At 39.8% G+C, this 22,848-nt stretch overlaps 2 protein-coding genes across 6 annotated transcripts in view; one reads left to right on the top strand and one right to left on the bottom strand.

Annotated features, from left to right (window-relative positions):
* LOC149122668 (uncharacterized) overlaps positions 1-678 on the bottom strand; it is a 78,924-nt gene extending 78,246 nt beyond the window's left edge. For 2 of the 4 annotated variants that reach the window (XR_016219135.1, XM_089311787.1), the window contains exon 1: positions 143-678. Coding sequence is in view for 1 of the 4 variants with exons in the window: in XM_089311787.1 (XP_089167913.1) it covers positions 143-235 (93 nt within the window). In the remaining 3 variants the exon portion in view is untranslated. The remainder of the gene's footprint in view (positions 1-142) is intronic. The other 2 variants (XR_016219134.1, XR_016219133.1) reach the window with 2 other exon arrangements.
* Positions 1-22,848, top strand: part of CELF2 (CUGBP Elav-like family member 2) — a 939,267-nt gene that overhangs the window by 139,520 nt on the left and 776,899 nt on the right. The window lies entirely within an intron of this gene.

The raw sequence follows: 22,848 nt of genomic DNA, 5'->3' as shown, positions 1-22,848 counted from the left end.
GAGAGAAGAAAGCATATGGTTTTTTCTCTCCTGCAGCCAGCCTGGTGAACTTTCCCCAATGGGGTTTCAGGCCTCCTTCTCTGCAGGCTTTTTCTGCCTTTCCCCGCCAATGTCTCGGGTTACCAAGAGGTTTTAAGCTCACCTCCCCTTCCAGCGTTGGCGCGCAGACTCTGCTGCTCCAGCGGGTCCGGTGGGTCCGGCGGCCCTGGCAGCTCCCACAGCTCAGCTTCCACATGGTGGGAGACCTTGCTCTCCTCTTAGGTCCTCCGAGTCACAGCCACTAGATGCAGAAGAGTTTCCTCTGCAGTTTTTCCCTGATCCTTTTCCTGAGGCTACCGTAACTCCACTTTTATTAAACTATCTTTTCCCAGACTGTTGGTGTGCGCCCTCACTATTCAGCCATCTTGGCTCTGCCTAGTCATTAAAAAAATCGAATAAATAAGGGGAACCAGCACGGACATTTAACATCTCTCTCCACTCACCTTACAATGCCGAGCAAGACAAAGGGCAGGCGCCATTTTATGTAAGTAAAGTGGTGCGCACCATTTTGCATATGTAAAGCGGGTGTCTCTCATTAGCCAAGCAGAAAAACCTGACTCTAGTAAGCAAACGAATACCCACAGGAGCCAGATTTCCTACATCAACTACTCTCAATTCCACTCAGCTGTGTGGAATTACTTCCCAACTGAGTCAAAAAAAAAAAAAAAAAAGAGAGCGAGAGCGAGCAAGAGAACAATCAGGGTGAATCACCTTTGGCACACCCTTAACCCTGTAGAACCAGAGCTCTCTGGCCACACCCATCACAGCCTCTAAGGATCCATCAAAAGCAGACAGTCCTCTTAATCTAGAGTCACAGTATAACGAGAAAAAAACAAAGAATATCTCCAATATGACAAACGCAAAAGCAGAGGTAAAAAGAACAAGGAAGACATTATGACGCCCCCAAATGAAATACACACCCCAATTCAAGATTATGAAGACGATGAGATAGAATAAATGCAAGAAGCAGATCTCAAAAAATTGATAAGAACATTAAGAAGTTCTCAAAAACAAACTCTCGAACTACAGAAATCCTTAATGGACAAGACAGAAAATCTCTCTTGCGAAAATGAAATATTAAGGAGGAATCAAAATGAAATGAAGCAACTAGTAGAAAATGAAACTGTGATAGTGATGAGAAATCATAATGAAGTGAAGAATTCAATAGATCAAATGACAAACACATTAGAGAGCCTTAAAAACAGAATGGGTGAAGCAGAAGAGAGAATATCAGACTTAGAAGACAGAGAACAGGAAAATATACAATCAAACCAAAGAAAAGAAGAGGAAATTAGAAATCTAAAAAATATTGTTGGGAATCTTCAGGATACTATTAAAAAACCCAACATTCGGGTTCTAGGAGTTCCTGAAGGCATGGAGAGGGAGAAAGGATTAGAAGGCCTTTTTAGTGAGATATTAGCAGAAAATTTCCCAGGTTTGGAGAAGGACAGAGACATCCTAGTACAGGAAGCTCATAGAACCCCTAATAAACATGACCAAAAGAGATCCTCACCACAACACGTTGTAATTAAACTCACCACAGTGAAACATAAAGAAAAGATCCTAAAATGTGCAAGAGAGAAACGTCAGATTACTCTCAGAGGATCTCCAATCAGACTCACGGCTGACACTTCATCAGAAACCCTACAAGCTAGGAGGGAATGGCGAGATATAGCCCAGGTACTAAGAGAGAAAAACTGCCAGCCCAGAATATTATATCCTGCTAAGCTCTCATTTGTGAATGAAGGTGAAATAAAGACCTTTCACAGCAAACAGAAATTGAAAGAATTTGTTGCCACTCGTCCAGCCCTGTAAAAGATGCTTAAAGATGTGTTACACACAGAAACACAGAAACATGGTCATCAATATGAAAGAAGGTAAATGAAGGAAATCTCACACCAAAAGATCACAGGAAGTTCAAAACATATATCAGAAAATATATTTGATTGTGAGTGAGATCCCAGTGGAAAGAACAGGTCTTCAAAGAAGGAGGTACCTTTCTCTGAAGGGAAGAGAGAACCTCCACTTTGACTATGACCTTGTCTAAACAAGATAAGAATCAGAGAACTCAAGTGGCTTCCATAGCCTTGGAAACTCATGACTGGTGCATAGGGAGATTACTGATGCCATAAGCAGGAGTGTCAATTTGTAAAGTCAACAACAGGAGTCACTGTGCACTTACTCCTCATGTAGGATCTCTGTCCTTAATGTGCTGTACATTGAGGCTTAATGCTATAACGAGTACTCAAACAATATATTTCACTTTGTGTTTCTATGGGGGTGCAAACTGTTGAAATCTTTACTTAATGTATACTAAACTGATCTTCTGTTCAAAAAAAAAAAAAAGAAATTAGCAATTCCCAACTTGACTCTCACTGGGATTAAACATGACAATAGGTCTGATCTGATTTCATCATCATTTAAAAAATCATCTATTATTTTTCACTTTATGTTTCTGTGTGGGAGGAAACTGTTGAAATCTTTACTTAATGTATGCTAAACTGATCTTCTGTATATTAAGATAATTGAAAATGAATCCTCATGTGAATGGAAGGGGAGAGGGAATGGGAAAGGGGAGGGTTGCGGGTGGGAGGGGCGTTATGGGGGGGAAGCCATTGTAATCCATAAGCCGTACTTTGGAAATTTATATTCATTAAATAAAAGTTTAAAAAAAAAATATCTTTGGCAAATGGCAGGGCAAAGCTACTACTTATCAATAGTCACATTGAACGTTAATGGCCTGGACTGTCCAGTTAAAAGGCACCAATTGGCTGATTGGCTTAAGGAACAAAACCCATCTATTTGCTGCTTACAAGAAACACATCTTTCCAATAAAGATGCATACAGACTGAAAGTGAAAGGCTGGAGAAAGATATACCATGCCAACAGAAATGAAAAAAGAGCAGGCGTAGCCATCTTAATATCGGACAACATAAACTTTACCACAAAAACTGTTAGGAAAGCATATGGGTTTGGGGGTGTCTTCCAAAACCTCAGATTCTAGTAGAGGAGTAGACTCATGAAGGGATCATTATAAAACCACCCAGAAGCATGATGACAGGGGTTTTTGAGAACATTTAGAAGTGCTACTTACCTAACCCAGCTTGAAGGACCACAGGAAAGGTTCAGAAGAGAAATTTCAGCAAAGAATAGAGATTAAACTCTACACTAAGAATGCTATTTTTAGGAAAAGAAGTAGTACAATGTAAGTACCAAGAAATTAATATGGAAAGGTGGTGAGGCACAACAATTAACTCTGACTTCAACTATTCAAGAAATTACTCCAAAACTTGGTGATTTAAAATAAGAATGATTAAAGATTTATTTATTTATTTACTCAAAAGGCTTCCATAGCCTTGGCAACTCATGACTAGAGCCTAGGGAGATTACTGACGCCATAAACAAGAGTGTCAAATTGTTAAGTCAACAACAGGAGTCACTGTGTACTTACTTCTCGTGTGGGATCTGTCCTTAATGTGTTGTCCAATGTGAAGTAATGCTATAACTAGTACTGAAACAGTATTTTACACTTTGTGTTTCTGTGTGGGTGCAAACTGATGAAATCTTAATATATACTGAATCGTTCTGTATATAAAGAGAATCGAAAATGAATCTTGATGTGAATGGAATGGGAGAGGGAGCGGGAGATGGGAGGGGTGTGAGTGGGAGGGAAATTATGGGGGGGGGGAGCCATTGTAATCCATTAACTGTACTTTGGAAATTTATATTTACTAAATAAAAAATAAAAATAAATAAATAAATAAAGATTTATTTATTTATTTGAAAGAGTTACAGAGAGCAAAGTCTTCCATCAACTGGTTCACTCCCCAAGGGGCCACAATGGCTAGGGCTGACCAAGAGTTTTATCCAGGTCTCCCATGTGGGTGGCAGGGGCCCAAACACTTGGGCCATCTTCCACTGCTTTCCCAGGCACATTAGCAGGGAACTGGATGGGAAATGGAGTAGCCAATACATAAATATTGGTGTCAGTCAGTGGCCTTACCTGCTATGCCATAATGCCAGCCTGCATTTTATCTTTTTTTTTGAGATTTATTTATTTTATGAGAGAGGGAGGGGGAGAGGGAGAGGGAGAGGGAGAGGGGGAGGGAGAGGGAGAGGGAGAGGGGGAGGGAGAGGGAGAGGGAGAGAGAGAGAAATTCTTCTAGTCACTGATTCACTACCAAAATGGTTGCAACAACTAGGCTTGGACCAGACCTAACCCAGGAGCCAGGAATTTCATCTGGGTCTCACACTTGGGTGGCAGAAACCCAAGAATTTGGATCATCTTCCACAGCCTTTCCATGCACATTAGCAAGTTGCTGGATTGGAAGCAGAGCAGCCAGGACTTGAACCAGCATTCCAATTTGTGATGTGGGCATCACAAGCCACAACTTAACCTGCTGCCCCACAATGCTAGCCACCAACCATTTTATTTAATCATCACTCTTTGGGTCATATGGCTAGTTCTTTTGGTCTGGGCCAGCTTGGCCAAAGAGAGATGGTCTAAGTCAGCTTTCCTCCCACTTGTGAGGCCTCCCGTAGGAAAAGTAAGGTGATTACATGTGCTCTCTCCTCCTTGAGGAACTTAGCCTTGGATTCTTCATATGGAGGCCAAAGGTTTTCTCAGAGCCAGAGAAGAGTGCAAAGCCTAATGCCCAAGCATTGTTCAAGCCTTCGTTTCTCAAGTCCCCGTTTGGCAACATGAATCATGTGGTCAATCCCATAGTCAGTGCAGGACATGCTCACCAAAGAAATGAATGCAGGGATGAGATATACTGCAGGACAGTACTCTGCCAGTCTACCACACAAGGGGACCTTGAGTGGCCTGTGGAGGAATGGAGAGTTTTGGTAACGCTTTGAAATAGAAGAGATTTGGGGTTGGCATTATGGTGTAGTGGATAAGGACTATGCCTGCGGCACTGGCATCCCATATGCTCACCAGTTTTAGTCCCCACTGCTCCACTTACAATCCAGCTCCCTGTTAAAGGCCTGGGAAAAGCAACAGAAGATGGCCTTCGTGCTTGGGCCCTTGCCACCCACAAAGGAGATGCAGATGAAGCTCCTGGCTCCTGGCTTCATCCTGACTGAGCCCTAGATGTTGCAGCCACATGGGGAGCTAACCAGAGAATGGAAGATCTCTATCTCACTCTCTCTGTAACTCCAACTTTCAAATAAATTAACCCAATAAAAAAAGAAAGAGAAGAGATTTATAATTGACATGGTCCTTCCAGGCGGCTGTGATTTAGTGAAACCATTGATTCTACGACAAAGCTCATTCTCTGGGTTAAATACGTCTGAATTTGAACTGCGGTTCCCAATATTCTAAGTATTCAACTTTGAACAAGTTTCTTGACCTCTGCAAGTCTGTTTTCTCATCTGTCAACTGGAGACAAAAATGCCAAATGCCTGTTCCACAGGGCTATAGTGAGGATTACTAAGGTACATAAAACGCTTTAGCATAGCCTATAGTTTGTGCTAAGTAGCCATTAAGTACTAGCCGACATTATTTCATTGTTATTATTACCAGAGACTCAAGATTGCTGGCCTTGGGAGCAGTTAAGATGCAGATTTGGAAGTTCAATTTTGAAATAATAAAGTGCTGAAATGGTCAATGGTAGTTGAAGTAAAGAAGAGAAAGAGGTTTGAGGAATATTTAGAAGTTAGCATTGGTAGGATAAGGAAATTGATTGCATGTGGAATTCTAAGAACAACAAAGACTCAAGTCTCCACATACTCTAGCATAGGTGATGGGGTGTACTGTTTGTTTCTAACTGATATAGTTAATATAGAAGGCAAATCTTGTTTCTATGTGAAATGAGATTGAGTTTCCTTTTGGATCATAGGTAATGAGCATCCATTAGACAGACACTATGAGTTTAGGTTCAAGCCAGCCAATGCTCAGGTATGAGACTGTACAATGTGTAATAAACCTCTAGTCTTCCATTTGTAGGCCTGCTTTGGAAGCGAGTAAGTTCCTGAAACAGACTGGAAGCAGAGAAGACCAAAAGTGGCCAACCAGAGAAAGGGGAACCCTCAATCTGGGGAAAGCAGGGCAGGATTTTGATTCCTGTAAGAGGAAGTAGAAGTTCAAGACTGGTCTCCCGCAGAGAACTTCTAATTCCCTATCAAAGGATGAGATTCAGGGATCATCAAACAGAAAGGAAATAGAAATGTGGCTTTGGGGCCGGCGCCATGGCGCACTAGGTTAATCCTCTGCCTGTGGCGCTGACATCCCATATGGGCACCAGTTCTAGTTCCGATTGCTCCTCTTCCAGCCCAGCTCTCCGCTGTGGTCTGGGAGTGCAGTGGAGGATGGCCCAAGTGCTTGGGTGCCTGCAGCCACATGGGAGACCAGGAAGAAGCACCTGGATCCTGGCTTCAGATCAGCACAGCTCCAACTGTTGTAGCCACTTGGGTAGTGAACCAACGGAAGGAAGACTTTTCTCTCTTTCTCTCTCTCTCTCTCTCACTGTCTGTAACTCTGCCTGTCAAATAATTTTTTTTTAAATGTGGCTTTACTTAAGAACTATAGAACTATGACAGAGAAGGCTTGTGTAGCAAATAGGTTTCCTAGAACTTTCTGAACCCTTCATTCCCAAGACTGCGGGAACTAGAAGAACTAGTGATTTCAGAGAGTGAACTGGTTCTTCTGGTAGGAGTGTGAAGAACTGCCTCCAAAGAGCAAGTGGCTGGAACCTCTGGCCTTGAGCTTAACCTCACAAATGCTGTCTAAGCAGGATCTTAATGTCTGAGGAGCTTAATCTATGAACTTCACTTAGAATGGTGGTAAAAGGGAGCACAGTCCTTTTTTTTTTTTTTGACAGGCAGAGTGGACAGTGAGAGAGAGAGAGAGACAGAGAGAAAGGTCTTCCTTTTGCCGTTGGTTCACCCTCCAATGGCCGCCACAGCTGGCGCGCTGCAGCCGGCGCATTGCACTGATCCGAAGCCAGGAACCAGGTGCTTTTCCTGGTCTCCCATGTGGGTGCAGGGCCCAAGGACTTGGGCCATCCTCCACTGCACTCCTGGGCCATAGCAGAGAGCTGGCCTGGAAGAGGGGCAACTGGGACAGAACCCAGTGTGCTGGCACCGCAAGGGAGAGGATTAGCCTATTGAGCCATGGCGCCGGCCCAAGGGAGCACAGTCCTAACAAGGTGATTAAATCATCATTCTGAGGAGTTGTGGTAGGACCAGGGCAGAGCAAGGATACACAAAAATGCACAAAATTTAACCATGAGGTTCGTTGTTGGAATGACTGAGAAATTTGATCATTGCGTACTGAAAGTAGTTCAGGTAAACCATCTACCCTGCTCTGCTTTGGTTGTAGTGGATCCTGAAGCTAACAGGATTGAACTTGGCAGAAAAGTAAAAGTTTTGGAATTTGAGAAGTGATCCAAACTTTAGTCTGTAATTTTCTAGAGAGAGAGAGAGAGAGCGCAAATTCAAGGCTTCATTCTGATGGTCACTTTGAAAAATATTTCAGAAACTTTATTTTCCTTGATTGAGAATATCATGGTGGGCCAGTCCACCCACTCCCATCTTTCTTGCAGAGTTACACATGTGGCTTAGTGTCCTTTCAGAGAACATTGTGTGTATGGGGCTTGGTCTGCTTTGTTCTGGTGGGTGGACAGCAATCTGTGCAGGAGAAGACTGAGTTATTACTTCAAAGGGCGTAGGTGTCCCAGTATTAACAAACAGTTCTGTATTACAAAGCTCATAGGAACACAGAGGCTGCAGTTGAGGGTCTTCTTGAGCCACTTAACAATCTCTCATGTTAAAAATTTGGAAGTCCTCTGGTGAGGGCTCCTGCTTAACACCTCCCTATCTATACATTTGTCTTCATTCTTTACCCACTTCGCAGAATTAAATAAATCCATGTTTCCACTTGTCCTTTTTCATCCTATTAAACATCCCTCACCATATCCTCTATTTGAATTAAAATATAGCATTGAAGGCTGTAGGATGGCAAGGAATTGGGTGGCCCAGGTTTTCAACTTCAGCATAAATGGAGGTATACTCTTTCCATGCTGATTCTACAATTTCTCTGATTCCTTCCATTGGTGTTTCTAGTTCCTCAACCCATTAAACTACAGTGAGTGTTCAAAATTCACTCAAGAAACCAACTTCTCTCATACACCAACCATTATCAAGCCACCAAAACTAGGCACCATGCCTTCCCATGTTACACTTACCTGCTTGATGACCCCAGAATATCCTTCACTTGGATTAGGAGTATCACAAACAAAAGTTAATCCAACTCCCACCGTCAACTCAAATCTGAGTTGTTAAGAGCGCTGACTGGGGATGGAAAGAGTAACTTAAATTTTAGGGAGGGATGGATGACTCAACCTAAGAGAATAAGAAGCCAAATAAGTTGGAAAATTTGCTGATGCAAATTCAAAAGTTTTTAATCAATGATGTTGAACTCTGAATGATAGTACATTGGAAATATCATTCTGCAAAATGATAATTATTTTAAAATAAGCCTTGAGAATATAATTTGTTTGTTTGGTTGGTATTTTTCTTGCCTCATTTTATCCAAAAGTTTGCAAATGGTAAACTAAAGCAGAACACATCAACAATCTATGGACAGATATTCAAAGTTTTCTGTTGCTTGAATAATAACAACAAGTCATCCTCCTATATCCTCTGTAGGCAAATGGAAATGTGACATAGAAAAAAAAAATGAACCCTAATGATCAAGAGAACATTTTGTATGGTAACCTTGTGATATTACAGAGTAATTATAATTAACTTTAAAGGACCAATGTGGGATACATAGTCCTCTAAAAAATCCTTCTAGTTGATTCCATGCTAATGGTTAAATTGGACAAATGAATGCAGTATGGCTACATTAACAAAAATCACACTTCAAGTGTTCTGATCCCTACACCTCTTCTGCCACATGTTCAGTGTTTTACAATCTCTCTCAAGTGCTTACTCTCATGACCATAACACTTGACTACAGATAAAACAACACACTTTTCCAATTAAATATTTTGTCTTAAGCATTCCCCAGTGCCTCCCAAAAGACAATGGTGTCTAGAATCAATGCATAAAAATTACTTCTCAATAAAATCCAGGAATAAGCCCTTTATTTTGATGAATGTAGCTACAAAGGAGATATTACTTATCAATACAATATTTTCTAGTTAAAAAAACAAGAACCCCGTGGTACCTGGATTTAAAATCATTTCACATAATATTTTCTCTTGACCTATATGAACCTTGTGCCTAAAGAGTATGGACCCAAAAGATATTGAGCACTTCAAAATCATTTCATTTCAAATCTGTATTCCACCTGAATATTTAAGATGAGATGCTGTTACGTCTAAAGATAGCTTTCTAGAACCTCAGCTAGGCATGAAAAAATGTGAATGTGCTGACTACATGTTGTCTCAGTTCCTCCTCTTCATTATCAGACAGCTTTTTCAAATTTGGTTTTGTTGTTGTTGTTGTTGTTGTTGTGATTTTTTTTTTTATTTTTACTGTGTTGGTCTCTCACTAACCTACCCATCCAGGGACTTAGCAATGAGTTCTATACGATGACTGTGATTCATGTTAGGTAGCCTGATAATGACTGCTGAAACACCAAACCAAACCATGGCTTCCTGTGAAGGGGTGTGGTGAAGCAGCATGAGTTTCTGTCTTCACAGCTCATTGATTCTGTGCTTATTGATTCCAGCTACAGAGGCCCAATGCTTTGAGTGTAGTTATGAATCTGTGGGTATCTATGCAAATTATTGTGAATGTTAATATATCCAAGGCGCACTATTTTGATTTGATAACTGAAACTGAAGAACTCGACCATGCTAAATAAGCTCAGTTTTTAAAGAATCAAAAGGCTGATCTCCTAATGGTGAATCATATTAACATTTTGCTTCTCTTTCTTCTCTGTGCCTGTTTTGTGCTTGATTTTGAGACTTCTAGGTATATTTGTGAGCATTATTGGTTAGCATAAGTTGGAAGAACACTAATGAGACGTCATTAGGTACAATGGCTTTTAAGGAGACTTTAAATAAAATTGTGGCTCCACTTCTTAACAACTGTGACTTGGAGGGGCATGGTGTTGACTTGGTAAAACTCCAGTTAGGAAATCTATGTCCCACATTGGATTATCTGGGTTGGATCCCTGGCTCTGGCTCCTGGTTTCAGGTTCCTGCTAATACACACCCTGAGAGGCCGTGGTTTATGGCTAAAGTAATTGAATACCTGCCAACCACGTGGGCAACACGGATTGAGTTCCTGCCTCCCAGCTTTAGCCACCTGCTGAGGCCAACACAGGCATTTATGGAGTAAGCCAATAGTTGGTATGTGTGTGTGTTTCTCTGCCTCTCAAATAAATAAAAATTTTTAAAAACTTTACCAGAGCCTGTCACTTAACTTCCTTGTCATGGAGATGGAAGTAGTGTATTCCTCCAGGTTGGCTGAGAAGATTAAACAAGACAACACATTAAAAGCAGTCAGCACAATGCTTGTGTCAGAACATGTACTCGATCACTATCAACTATATTTTTACTAGCAGTAGACAAAGTCATATTATAAAGACCTTATTCTCTTTCTGAATTCCAGTTGATATCATGAGGTATGCCACCAAGATGATAAAAACATAGGATGTAGAATTCAGAGAATAATTGCACTTGAAGATTATAAACACCCAAGGGAGAAAAAAATGGAAAAGAGGTGTTAAAAGGGTGAAAAGATTATCATTCTGCTCTTTGCTGGCCAACCACCTGTGACATGTTTGTTTTTTTTTTTTTTTAATTTTTTTCTGTTGTCTTTATTGTTTAGTCTCTGCCTCTTCCTTTGCCTTAGTGCTGACCTTCTGCACAAATGCACTACTACATCTTTAACAGTTATTACCAGCTAATGTGGTGGGAGCTAATGAGCACTTGGAACTCTGTCATCAGGAAAATGCAGCGTAATTCATGCATCCCAGGAGGGACTGCTCAGAAAGAGTGGAGCTGATTTATTATTGGACACAATAGGATTTTGCCCAAGAAGCTCTCCTTGACAAGTTGTTTCCTTATTTGGCAGTTGTAGAGGTCAGTTCCCCAAATATAGTTTTCAAACTTCTTCCTATGAGCCTGGTTTCTCTCTGATTTGAAGACCACAGGACTGTTTGTGACATGTGCAGTTGTCTTTCTTCTTATTATTCTTTTAATTGGAATGATGAAAGTGATTTGTGTTTTAGTATTTTTTAAAGATGCAATTTGGACCAAAACAGAGACATGACGTTACCTGAATGGTCATGATGTAAGTATTTGTAGCCATGGAAACAAAAATCCCAAAGTGGGAGAGGAAGCTCAAGATCTGGACACAAACACTTGGGTAAAGCTTGTACTGAGATGACAGACATAGAAAGAGGGGACTAACCTAGTAGTCTGAGAGATGGAGAAACCTACACCTCTATTTGGTCCATAAAGTCAGGAGGAGAGGAAAGGCTAAGCAGAGGTTTCAAAACCATTTTAGAAATAGATCCTTTTTCTCTTAAGATTTTATGTCAATTCAATATGTAAACTAGCAAGAGCAAAGCAATGGAACTCACCAGGTGGTACTTTAAGCCTTCTATATACAATCTCATTTAAACTGTATACTGCACTGTGATGTAAGTACTACTCGTTACACCCACTTTACAGATGAGCTTACTGAAGCACAGAGAGATGGACTAACCTGCCCAAGGTCACGTAGCCAGCAAGGAGTAGATCCAGCATTAAGATTCAGAACGTCTGACTCGGGCTGGAGGAGTCCAGGAGACATCCTGTAGGAGGAAGAATGGGCCTTTTGAAGGGGAGAACAACAATCAGACCAGGAGAACAGGGGAAGAATCATATCCTTCCTTACTTAGAAGAATCTGTAGGCTCCAGAAAGTTCCACCAACACCTTAGCCTTTATTTATTTTTTTAAGATTTATTTGAAAGTCAGAATCACACATACAGAGGAGAGGCACAGAGAGAGGGGTCTTCCATCCACTGGTTCACTCCCCAATTGACCGCAATGGTTAGGGCTGTGCCAATCTGAAGCCAGGAGCCAGGATCTTCCCCTGGGTCTCCCACATGGGTGCAGAGGCTCAAGGACCTAGGCCATCTTGTACTGCTTTCCCAGGCCATACCAGAGAGCTGGATCGGAAGTGAAGCAGCTGGGACTCGAACCAGCACCCTTATGGAATGCCAACGCTTCAGCCCAGGGCATTAACCCACTGAGCCATGATGCTGGCCCCCACCCTAGCTTTTAGAATTCCCTTTCTTCTTTACTCTTCACAACCAAATGGAGTTTCAGTTTCCCTACTGAGATCCTGTCAAAGATAGCTCCGGCCTCTCTATGGTGTTTTCATTCAAATTTCAGAAAAGTGTCCCAAGAACGATTGGCGGGACATGGAAAAAATCACTTGAATTCATTGCTACACTGGCAGAGAGCAGGGATAGGGATATTGGCAAGAGGAGATTACAAGGAGATGTTAATGCTTCTGTGTGAATTGTAGCACATCGCCAGTTGGGGTGAGAGGATTGAATCAGGAAGCATACAGAAATTTTGGTAACCCAAACCTGCACAGCACAAACATATGATAGATATTTAAGTGGAAAACAGACACTTTGGGCCATGAAAGGCCATACTGAAATGAGATGCATTTCAACTGCAGTTGGGTGTTTCTCTTCAAACACAACATTCTGTCTCTAACCTTTTAAATGTCTAATTTATTGCACTATAAATTTAAGGAATGGCCCACCTGTGCTCTATTCCCTTTTACAATCAAAACACAAACTTACCTCCTATATTTGCATTCCCTAAACAGCGGTTTGGCAAAAGCATTTGGTTTTTTCTTCCAAGAAGGGCTGGCTACGCTCCCTGAGATGGTCTATGTGTCTGGGTCGGTCTTGAATTTCTTATGCCCTGCTGACTTTGTACACTGTTAGGAAGTCACTGAACCCTTGCTGCAAGTTTGAGCTCCTGAAATATAGGGATTCACTTTTATTCACATTTATTCCCAATAAGCAGTTACACTACATGCACACAGTAGGAGCACGTGCACTTTTAAATATAATAGAACTGACTTGCTTGCAATAATACTGTGGTCTAGAAAATACAAGAGCAGCAGAGTTGTTGACTTCAAAATTCTTTATATTAAGCAAAATCCATTTCCATTTCACAAATCTTTATTGGACGCCAACTGCGTACCAAACTTTGGACTTGGTGGTAGATAAGATTTCAAAAATAAAAATATAGTGTAACTTCAGCAATGATTCTCCCTACAAGCTGGAGAAAAATAAGTGAGCTCTTAAATTCCTGACAGCATTTCCAGCTATTTTAAAAATGAATGTCTCTTCAGTGAGCATCTGTCCATTTCAAAAGAGTGGGCAGGCACCAACAGAGGTATGCTTGAGAGGGGTAGGAAGCGGTCTTTTGTTTTCAGCAACTTGTCACAAAACTCACCATGGGTGAATAATTCAGAGAGATGGTTTTCTGGTTTTTCTTAATTGATATTCTTTGAGACAATTCAAGCTGCCTTTAAGTATGAATGACTGTGCATATCAAGGTCCTACTAAAGCCCCAAAGAGGGAATGTACATTTATGTTTTAAAATATTTTGGATTTCATTTGTAGCTTTGCCAAATATTCAAGACGCTGTTCTTACATGATTTTTTTGAATCATACTGTAACCATACTCTACCTATAAATCTTCAATTTTATTTTCTATTATTTCTCACTAACAGAGAAGTTGGATCGATATGTCCTAATTAACATATCTGGTAAAGCTTTAATGTTGTACTGCTCTATTGGATAGAGAATTAGAAATTTAGCTTTGTAGGAAGACTTAAGTCTGTTTGAAAGCAATGTTCAATGTACTAGGAGGATCCAAAATAGTTCCATGCAGCTTCAAATGAGAAAAACAGCCAAGAGGACAATGAACTGGAAGTAGAATTATTTTCCATATATTCTCCAAATCCAAGGAGTGCATTCTCCATTCAAGTCACAAAATGAATGAACAGCTGAGGGGAGCAAAACTGAGATGAAGGCTGAAATTGTTTGTATCTTGGGGCTGCTGTCTTCTGCCTCTTGGGATGCATTTCAGTCTAAACTATCTTCTTATTTGGGAAAAGAAGAGAGGAAAAGGGGCTAATTATCACAAAAGTAGACTTCATCACTAATCTCATCACCGTAACTGCACCACTAGTTTAATGAAAACTTAGAATTTTTGCTTTTCTAAAAAAAATCCATTCTCTATCTGAATCCAATGAGAATAAACACCTAGTCTCTAATAGTCTGCTAATGAAACGCTAGCTCTTTATTGTCACTACTACTGCTCACACACAGTCTAATTAAGCCATGTCTGGGATATTTTCACACACATGTACACACGACACAAACACGGACAGGCTCAACCTTAAAAATACACAACTTATAAAACTAGTATTCATGATACAAACGATAAAGTTCAGGATGTTTTAGAAAGAGATAACATTAAACCATGGTTTAGAAGATTTAAAAATAATTGGCAGCTCCAAGAAAGGGAACATTTTTTCTTAAGGCTCTGCATATTTAGTATTTTTGTTGTGATTCACTTGGATTGAATGAATCAAGTGTTCTGGTCAAAAAAGAAGTTTGATGGCTGTGCAGGCTTAGCCAAAAATATAAAACATGTTGAAACTATTCGATTCAGTAGAATTGCCTCCTGGAGATAGAGTAAAATCACCTCTAAGATTCCTTATTGTAGTAATGAGTAGTCCTAATAGTAATAATTTACAGAATCATCATGTAAGTTACAGTGAGTAAGCCAAGAAACAAACGTAAGTGCTTAGGAAAAGAACATGTATTGAATTCACTCAGCTGTGCTCTCTACTAAGAGATACTCTGATAGATTTTGCTAGAATTTCCTGCTACTCTGCATTTTCCTGCATTTATTTGTTAGCAATGCAAAAACCTTGATCAGATAACAGGGAAAAACAAAACATCAAATTAGCTATCTGACTTCTTCAGACATGAAGAAGTTTGTTAATACAAGCATGTTGTTCAAGTTGATAATCATTCATATGGATAACTTTGCCTTACAGAAAAATTAAAATATTCTTGACATATTATCTTTTGATTTCGGATGTTTTATATTGCTCTTACAAACCAGTCTTCCTAAAAATATTGTTATAAATAAAAAAAAATCGTAGCTCTAACTATAGTATGAAGCTAAAGATTTTCCATATTTTCAAGAAAACCTCTGTCTTTATAGCTAAATCACCCCTAATATGATTACTCTTTTGGCTGACTTACTGGTCAAATCAGAATGTATGGTTGATTCTGTGGTTTACCACATAGTCAAACATAAATCAGCTTAAAGCATTGGCTGGGCGATGCCCTAGCCAATTTGATCACATTGTGTATGCATGCTCAAGCTGAGAAGCGTCCAGGAAATAAAGATCATGTGCATTTGCACCAAAGTTCTGTAAAACTCTGTGCAAGAACATCCCATCGCATCAGCCACACAAGAAATAGCAAAGTCATATACCAAGTGGAAGGCATGCTTTTGCATGGATTCCTTTAATCAATCCAGAAGACTTAGTTCAAAGAGCAAATACAATGAATTATTTGGAACTGCAATAGAGCCTTAGAAATTACTAGCTTGTAATCCTGAGCCAAAAAGCATTTGCATCATGTGCCTGAAATGCATGATCTATGCTGAGTGTTCTGCCAACATTTTCAGGGCTATAAGTCATTTTACAACCCTGTATGTGACTCAGATTTTTGGAAAGCACTGGTGTTTTGTTCTGTGCTGTACTCCTCCCCATCTCTTTCTGTCCCAACCCTTCTGTCCCCATTAAACCAACTAAATTTGGCTTTGGTTTTCAGAGGTAAACAAAAGAGTTACTAAGATTCAGTGGCTGTGTTGGGTTTCACAACTCAGGACACATTTAATGGAAGATTCTGTGTTTTAGTAAAAAAAAATGTGACTAGGGAGACTTGGCCGATTTTACTCCTCTAGGAGTTCTTATGAAGATTAACATTGTAATGGAAAATTCACTGGACAGAGAATAAAAGACCTAAGTTTTCATCCCAGTCCTGAAACTAAAAGCAATTGCAAAAATTACATTGAGTAAAAGTATCCTTTGTCAATTGACCCATGGTAAGTTGAAGATGAGCTTTGAATGAGATGTAACTTCCTAGTGATAAATTGAGGAGAGGCTGGCACCAGTCACTCTACGGGCCACTGGCACGTATTTTCACAAGTTATAGGGTTTCTGGTCACAAAACAGCAAGCTGACTAGCATTATACAGGTTCAAATCAAGAAACTTAGTTCTTACAATACACCCTAACCAACTGAAATTTTAAGAAACAAATTCTATTGCTCAGTTCTTGAATTGTTTCTTAAAGCTCCCTGGAATTTCTAGAGTAAAAATAGAATATTGAAATAAGAATTTATTGACATTGGAAGGGACTGACTGTGCTCTGATTTCTCAGTGGGTCTGGGAAAGTCTGGCTCCTCATCCATCTAGAAAGCATGGTTTTGTGGAAGGACATCACAACTGGAAGACAGCCGGTTTGGGTTTAGACTGGATCTGTTAAGAACAAGCTGTGCAACCAAGGGTGAGCAGCTTATCCTCGCCTTTTTCTGAAGTTCTTTCGGGATTGGAAATCCCATGACTATTTTAATCAAAGGAAAAACCAAGAAAAAGATATTACTGAGATCTTTAAACACCATTATGGAATTATGTGCTCCCCATAAATATTCAACAGCTATTTAATGCTGGAAGCTGGTCCTTGACCAAGAGCAATTTTATTTCCTTACTCAGTTTATAACCTTAGCAATATTCCTAACACTAAAATATTCAATGAACATTCTGCGTCAACCAACCGCTTGAAATGAATAATGTAAATGCTCTTTGGTGCACCTCATCATGTGTTTCTGTTCAGGTGTTTCATTTTTCACAGTGTTACTTTTTATTTATGTAAAGAGAATGTGAAAAAAATAGGAAACAGCAGCAAAATGAGCTACCTGACAGCCTAACAAAATGCCTGCCATAGGAATTGTGACTTCCATTTGTAACTTCCAGGTTCAAACTACAAGTATTGAAATTACAGGTTTATTCTTTGATAGATCTCAAAGCCAAGCATATGTAGAATCCCATTCTCAAAAAGCAGCAGGTGCTTTTCATTCATCCTGATTTCCCTCCAAACACAATAGCATCAAAAGAAAAATGCTGTAAGGAGGGAGAAGGGGAGACATTATTTTTTTTTCTGTGTGAATTTTAGAACAGGACTATTAAAGAAGTTTTCTTCTGCACATGCAAGACTTCAGGGGAGAAATATAAAAGGTGGAGCACTTCAAAACTAGTGAGCAAATCATTTTCAATTAGGTTTGACTACTTGCCCAAGACTGCTAAGGAGGAGAGTCCAGGCATTAAAGCAACACAAGATTCTGTTTTGTTTTTTTTGTTTGTTTGTTTGTTTGTTTCAGATACCAACAAAGGGAAGTTCTATATATAACTTGAGTAAGGTCAAGCATTTATTATAACTTTTGCTAAGTCCTAGAAAGCCAAGGAATTACACCGAAGATATTTGGTTTGGGGATTTCCAGCTTAATGTAGCTATTTGGTTTAGATGAGAAAGAGCATTTTTGAATGCCAGATGTGTTTACCTTATGACAACCAGATTGATTCTGGACCAGGGACCCAACATCACTCATCCTAAGTGACTGTCCGGTACTGCAGGCAAAATAACATTCCGGACTTGGCAAATCCCACACGATACTTAATTAGCCTCAATGACAAAATTAGATGCTGCTAATGGCTCTGTTGTTTTATCTCAGAGCTTAGGGGTTGGATGGATCTGGGAGCCAGACTCTTTCATCATCTTTAATGGTTGTTCTTTGAGGAAAGATTTAAAACTCTCTCAAGGTGGAATTAGAGGCAAGGGAAAAAGATCTATATGAAATACAAGCAAATGAGGCCTGACCTCACAGACAGCCCTCCACTTGTGTCCCACAATCAATACTTTCCCAGCTCTCTGGAACTCTCCTCAAACCAATCACTTGCCTAATAGGTCAGTCTAACCTCACACTGAGACTAAATAAGTGCTGTGATTTAAAGAATCTTGGGAAAGGTTCTACTTTGTCAAATAGCTTCCCCTATTGCCTGATATCCCTCAATAAACAGCAATGATTCTTAATTTGAATTCATGTATTAACTAGAACTAGAGGTACCTATCCAAAAACACCCCAGGATCTTTATTTTTAAATATATATATATATATATATATGGCATAGGAAGCCAGGGAATCTCATTAATTAGCAGAACTAATATTCCTAAATTTAAAGGCTATAGAGTTGAGAGATGGTGGCTATAATTTATGGCCAGGGTTGGGAACACTGGCCAAGGTGGGCCAGGATGAAAAGTAGCCTTCTTGCAGATACAATCTCCCCCTTATTCTTTTCTACCTTAGTTGAACAATTTCAGCCACATTCCCTGAATATTTTAATGTAAGTACAGTCTAAGTGTTGACCTAGGCTCCTATGGCCTTCCTACATTCCAGGTAAGACAATTAAGACCAGAGAGAAAAACATATGTCTTAACTGGGGTCACACAAGTTTACTGGTAACAGCTAAAGCCAGAATCCAATTATTTCATTTTCAATTCAGTAAATAATCTACTTTGCCATCACCAGCATTCCCCTTTTCAACTTGACTCTTTGGCCTATCTACCTCATATATTATGAAATAGTATCCCATTCCATTAAGCTATAGTAAAGCCGGATGGAGAAAATGGCTCAAAGTAAAAAAACACCCAGAGATGTGCTTGGAATACATAAAATGGTTACTGTCAACGATACCCTTTAGTGCCAGCTGTGCACACACGGTCCACCCCCGAGCAAAAGATGCGGAATAGCTGAGGTGAGAGTCATGGTTAGAAGCAAACGGAATGGAAGGGTGGAGGTCTGGTCAAAACAAGAAATCACGGATAGGGAAGTCAGGGCAAACTTTACTGAGGCTGGCTCTATCCCTTCTAATAGAATCAACAGATACTTCTTACACAGGAACAGATAACTGGCACCCAGAGTCTCTTTAGAGAACAGATGGGAGGTAGGAGTTGAGAACTCTATTCTGGGATTGCAGTAATCACATTAGATGCCGTGGTTTTAGCCAAATCACCCAACTGGCTTGTGACTCAGTTCTCTCCATCTGCTAATGTGCTAAAATAATGGGCTGTGCCATCTTCTGCACCTACTTGCTTCACAGATCTGCTTTGAGGAACAACATACAAAGTCCCTCAGAGATATTGCATTGATTCAAAACTACTCAAGGTACAAGGAACACACTAATCATTATGGTTAGGGGAAATTAACTTTAGCCTTTTTATTCAATAAATTTCTGAGACCCTTTGTAAACGTAAATATTATTTTCAAAAGAACATTTGATCCAGAACCTATTTATGTGGATCAATATATTTTCCTGTGCATCATATCAATTAAGATAACTAGTTCAGGCTGAAAGACCCTTTGATATTTTGATCAAAACAAAAAGGTATCAACACAATGAACCTTGCTTTTCTGCAGTCAGTAAAAAAGATCTACCAAAATGAATCTGCTACCAGCTTGATCAAATATGCCACAATGCCCAGAGTTACTCATTAGGATTATAGTTTTAAGATATTCATGGTTTCAAAAAATGAGAATATCCTACCCACACAAGATCCATCTTCAGATTCTCCTTCCCTCAGTGCTTCCTTAAAATGGTGCCAGCTCAGAAAGCCCAAAAGTTTTCATTCTAAATTGTAGAACATGTGTGAATATCATTTTATTCTGTCAGTAGCTTTGAAATGTTTATAGAAGTTATAATTTGAGGGTGGTTTTTTTTAGAAGTGACATTTTTTGATGGTTCATTTAAAATGATTATTGCTTCAAGTTGTTTTTGCTAATGTGTGAGAAGTTAAAATTTTTAAATTTATCTTTAGACACATTTACATGCTCTTAAGGATGGAAGTTGGAACTTGGAAGAAAGTACTTTTGCTTTGACTCAATTCTACTACTATATGCTGATAACATTTTATGTTTATGTAATGTCAAAAGAGCCAATAGTAGATTCAGAAAGGTCAGTAAAATTAGTCAAATTTTAAGTTGGTTGATATAAAGAAAATTTAGTTGACTCAAGTTCTCTTTTAGATCAGTTTCAGTGGTTATGGAAGAAAATGCTAGAATTCTGAGTTATGGTAAGAAAAAGATAGAGATGATGCCACAGTCAAAATAGACTTTTTTTTTTTTTTTTTTTTTTTTGCAAGCCAGTATTATCTAAATAACAAAAGCTAGAAGCAAAGTGGCCACATTTGGTCTTGGAACCACATTGCTCTATGTCTTTTAAGAATGGAAGAGTAGAAAAATGTTTGGAGGAGGAAACTCATACGCTCTATGACCCAATCATGATATGAATTGGAAAGAAAGGGTTAGAGAAATGGGTTGTAGTGGGCCACTTCAAGTCCATTTCTCGGTAATCTCCGAGTTACTGTGTGGTGAGGAGGGTTTTTTGCTGCTGACCACTCATAAATGTGACCAGAGCCAAGAAGACAAACCTGTGCACCCCATTTTGGCACTTGGAGTCTATGGTACGATTTGGAGAAAACACAACACACAATGCCTTTGGGTGCTAACTCTGTAATCAGCCATAGAGACCCATTAAGAGCAATCACATCAAGCAACTTCACCCACCCTAATTTCCTTCACTGAGTTGGTTTAAGCAAACTTTGCATGCCTCTGCATCAGCCCATTTGACTTAATTTTTGAGTTACAAGGATGTCACCTCCAGTAAATTTACCCTAGCAGAGCACTAGAAAATGTGATACATTGTTACATGTATCTTTTAAAATTTATTTATTTATTTTTTTGACAGGCAGAGTGGACAGTGAGAGAGAGACAGAGAGAAAGGTCTTCCTTTGCCGTTGGTTCACCCTCCAATGGCCGCCACGGCCGGCGCACCGCACTGATCCAATGGCAGGAGCCAGGTGCTTATCCTGGTCTCCCATGGGGTGCAGGGCCCAAGTACTTGGGCCATCCTCCACTGCACTCCCTGGCCACAGCAGAGAGCTGGCCTGGAAGAGAAAGAGGGGCAACCGGGACAGAATCCGGCGCCCCGACCGCGGCTAGAACCTGGTGTGCCGGCACCACAAGGCGGAGGATTAGCCTAGTAAGCTGCGGCGCCGGCCTCTTTTAAAATTTATGTCATAAGCAATTGAGATGATGACACTGTTGTAATATGCTATGTTTATAACAAAACATAACATATTATTTCAAATTACTGTTAACAATCCGAAAATTATCCAACCTGATTGTATAGCCCTTTTCCTGAAATATCATGGTGACCATTGTCCTTGTCTAATTTGACTTCTTGGTTTGGTTTTTGAGGCTAATAACAGTGAGACTAGAGACACATGAAGTCTGTTAATTACACACAAACATTGAACTGTGTACACATGTACACACACATCCCTCTAGATGGAAAAACAGATAGATATAGAAACAAAATATTTTCTTCTTTCTAGTTCATAATCAGCTAAGGCAAACTATTTACCAAAATGCAGACTAGACAAGAATTTACTATGCCTTCATGCTTGGCAAGAGGGTGAAGGCCTTCACCCACAGATTATCCAGATATTAGACATGACTCCAAGAAGGTCTATTATCTCAATCTAACATGAAGTTAATTTTAGGAAAAGGAGACTTATTACCCTCTATACTTGTTACGGTGTTAGGTAGTAGAAAAAAATGTTGACAAAATGAAGATTCTCTTCTTGTACACTATTGGCTTGTTAGAATTATTAGATTTATTAGACAATTAGAAGTATTAGATAGACCCAACTATAGAAGTATGATAGTGGCTTTTATCCAAACTATGATAGGTAGTTTTTCCCTTAAAAAAAAAAAAACTATTCAAAAGATACCTCATTGGCAATAAATAAATAAATAAACCAATATGCCTATGGGTTAATCAAATGTAATCATACGTTTCATCTTTCATTTTTGGTCACTTGCCTAGGGAAGAGATGAAATGATAACTTTTCGATCGATTGTATAAAGAGATGGAAGCATCAAGGAATACAGCAGAAATATTACACAACTGGAGTTCTAATCTCAGATCTACCACTAATTAGCTATGACCTTCAAGAATTTCATGTGCCAAGAACTCTGCCTGATACAAACAGGCCAGAGAGAAAAAGGGGCAAATAAAGCTTTTTTTTTTTTTTTTTTTTTTTTTTTTTTTGACAGGCCGAGTTAGACAGTGAGAGAGAGAAAAAGGTCTTCCTTCCATTGGTTCACCCCTCAAACGGCTGCTATGGCCAGCGCACTGCGCCCATCTGAAGCTAGGAGCCAGGTGCTTCCTCCTGGTCGCCCATGCTGGTGCAGGGCCCAAGCGCTTGGGCCATCCTCCACTGCCTTCCAGGAAGGACCACAGCAGAGAGCTGGACTGGAAGAGGAGCAACCGGGATGGAATCTGGCGCCCCAATTGGGACTAGAACCCTGGGTGCCGGCGCCACAGGAGGAGGATTAGCCAAGTGAGCCGCAGCGCCGGCCAAATATAGCATTCTTGTTAAAAGAAATAAATGTCTGGGAGAAGCAAGTTCCTGGATAAATACGTGCAAAGGTGCAAAAGTTCTGTTACAGGAGACACTAACAGACTTCTTACTGATAAAAAACCGAGTTTTCTATGAATACGAGGGAATGTAAGACTTATACTAAGAAAGGACTTGTTGATGTCTGAATTACAAGGATAGGATCTTAGCTAGCCACAGTGAGATAAATGTCATTGCTTTAATTATCTGATTAGCATGAATGATCACAAGA

This window comes from Oryctolagus cuniculus, chromosome 13 (assembly GCF_051225735.1).
Source record: "Oryctolagus cuniculus isolate XC-2025 breed Fujian yellow rabbit chromosome 13, ASM5122573v1, whole genome shotgun sequence".
NCBI classification, from domain to species: Eukaryota; Metazoa; Chordata; class Mammalia; order Lagomorpha; family Leporidae; genus Oryctolagus; species Oryctolagus cuniculus.
The sequence above is the reverse complement of the archived record's forward strand: the minus strand, read 5'-3'. Positions and strand labels throughout refer to the sequence as shown.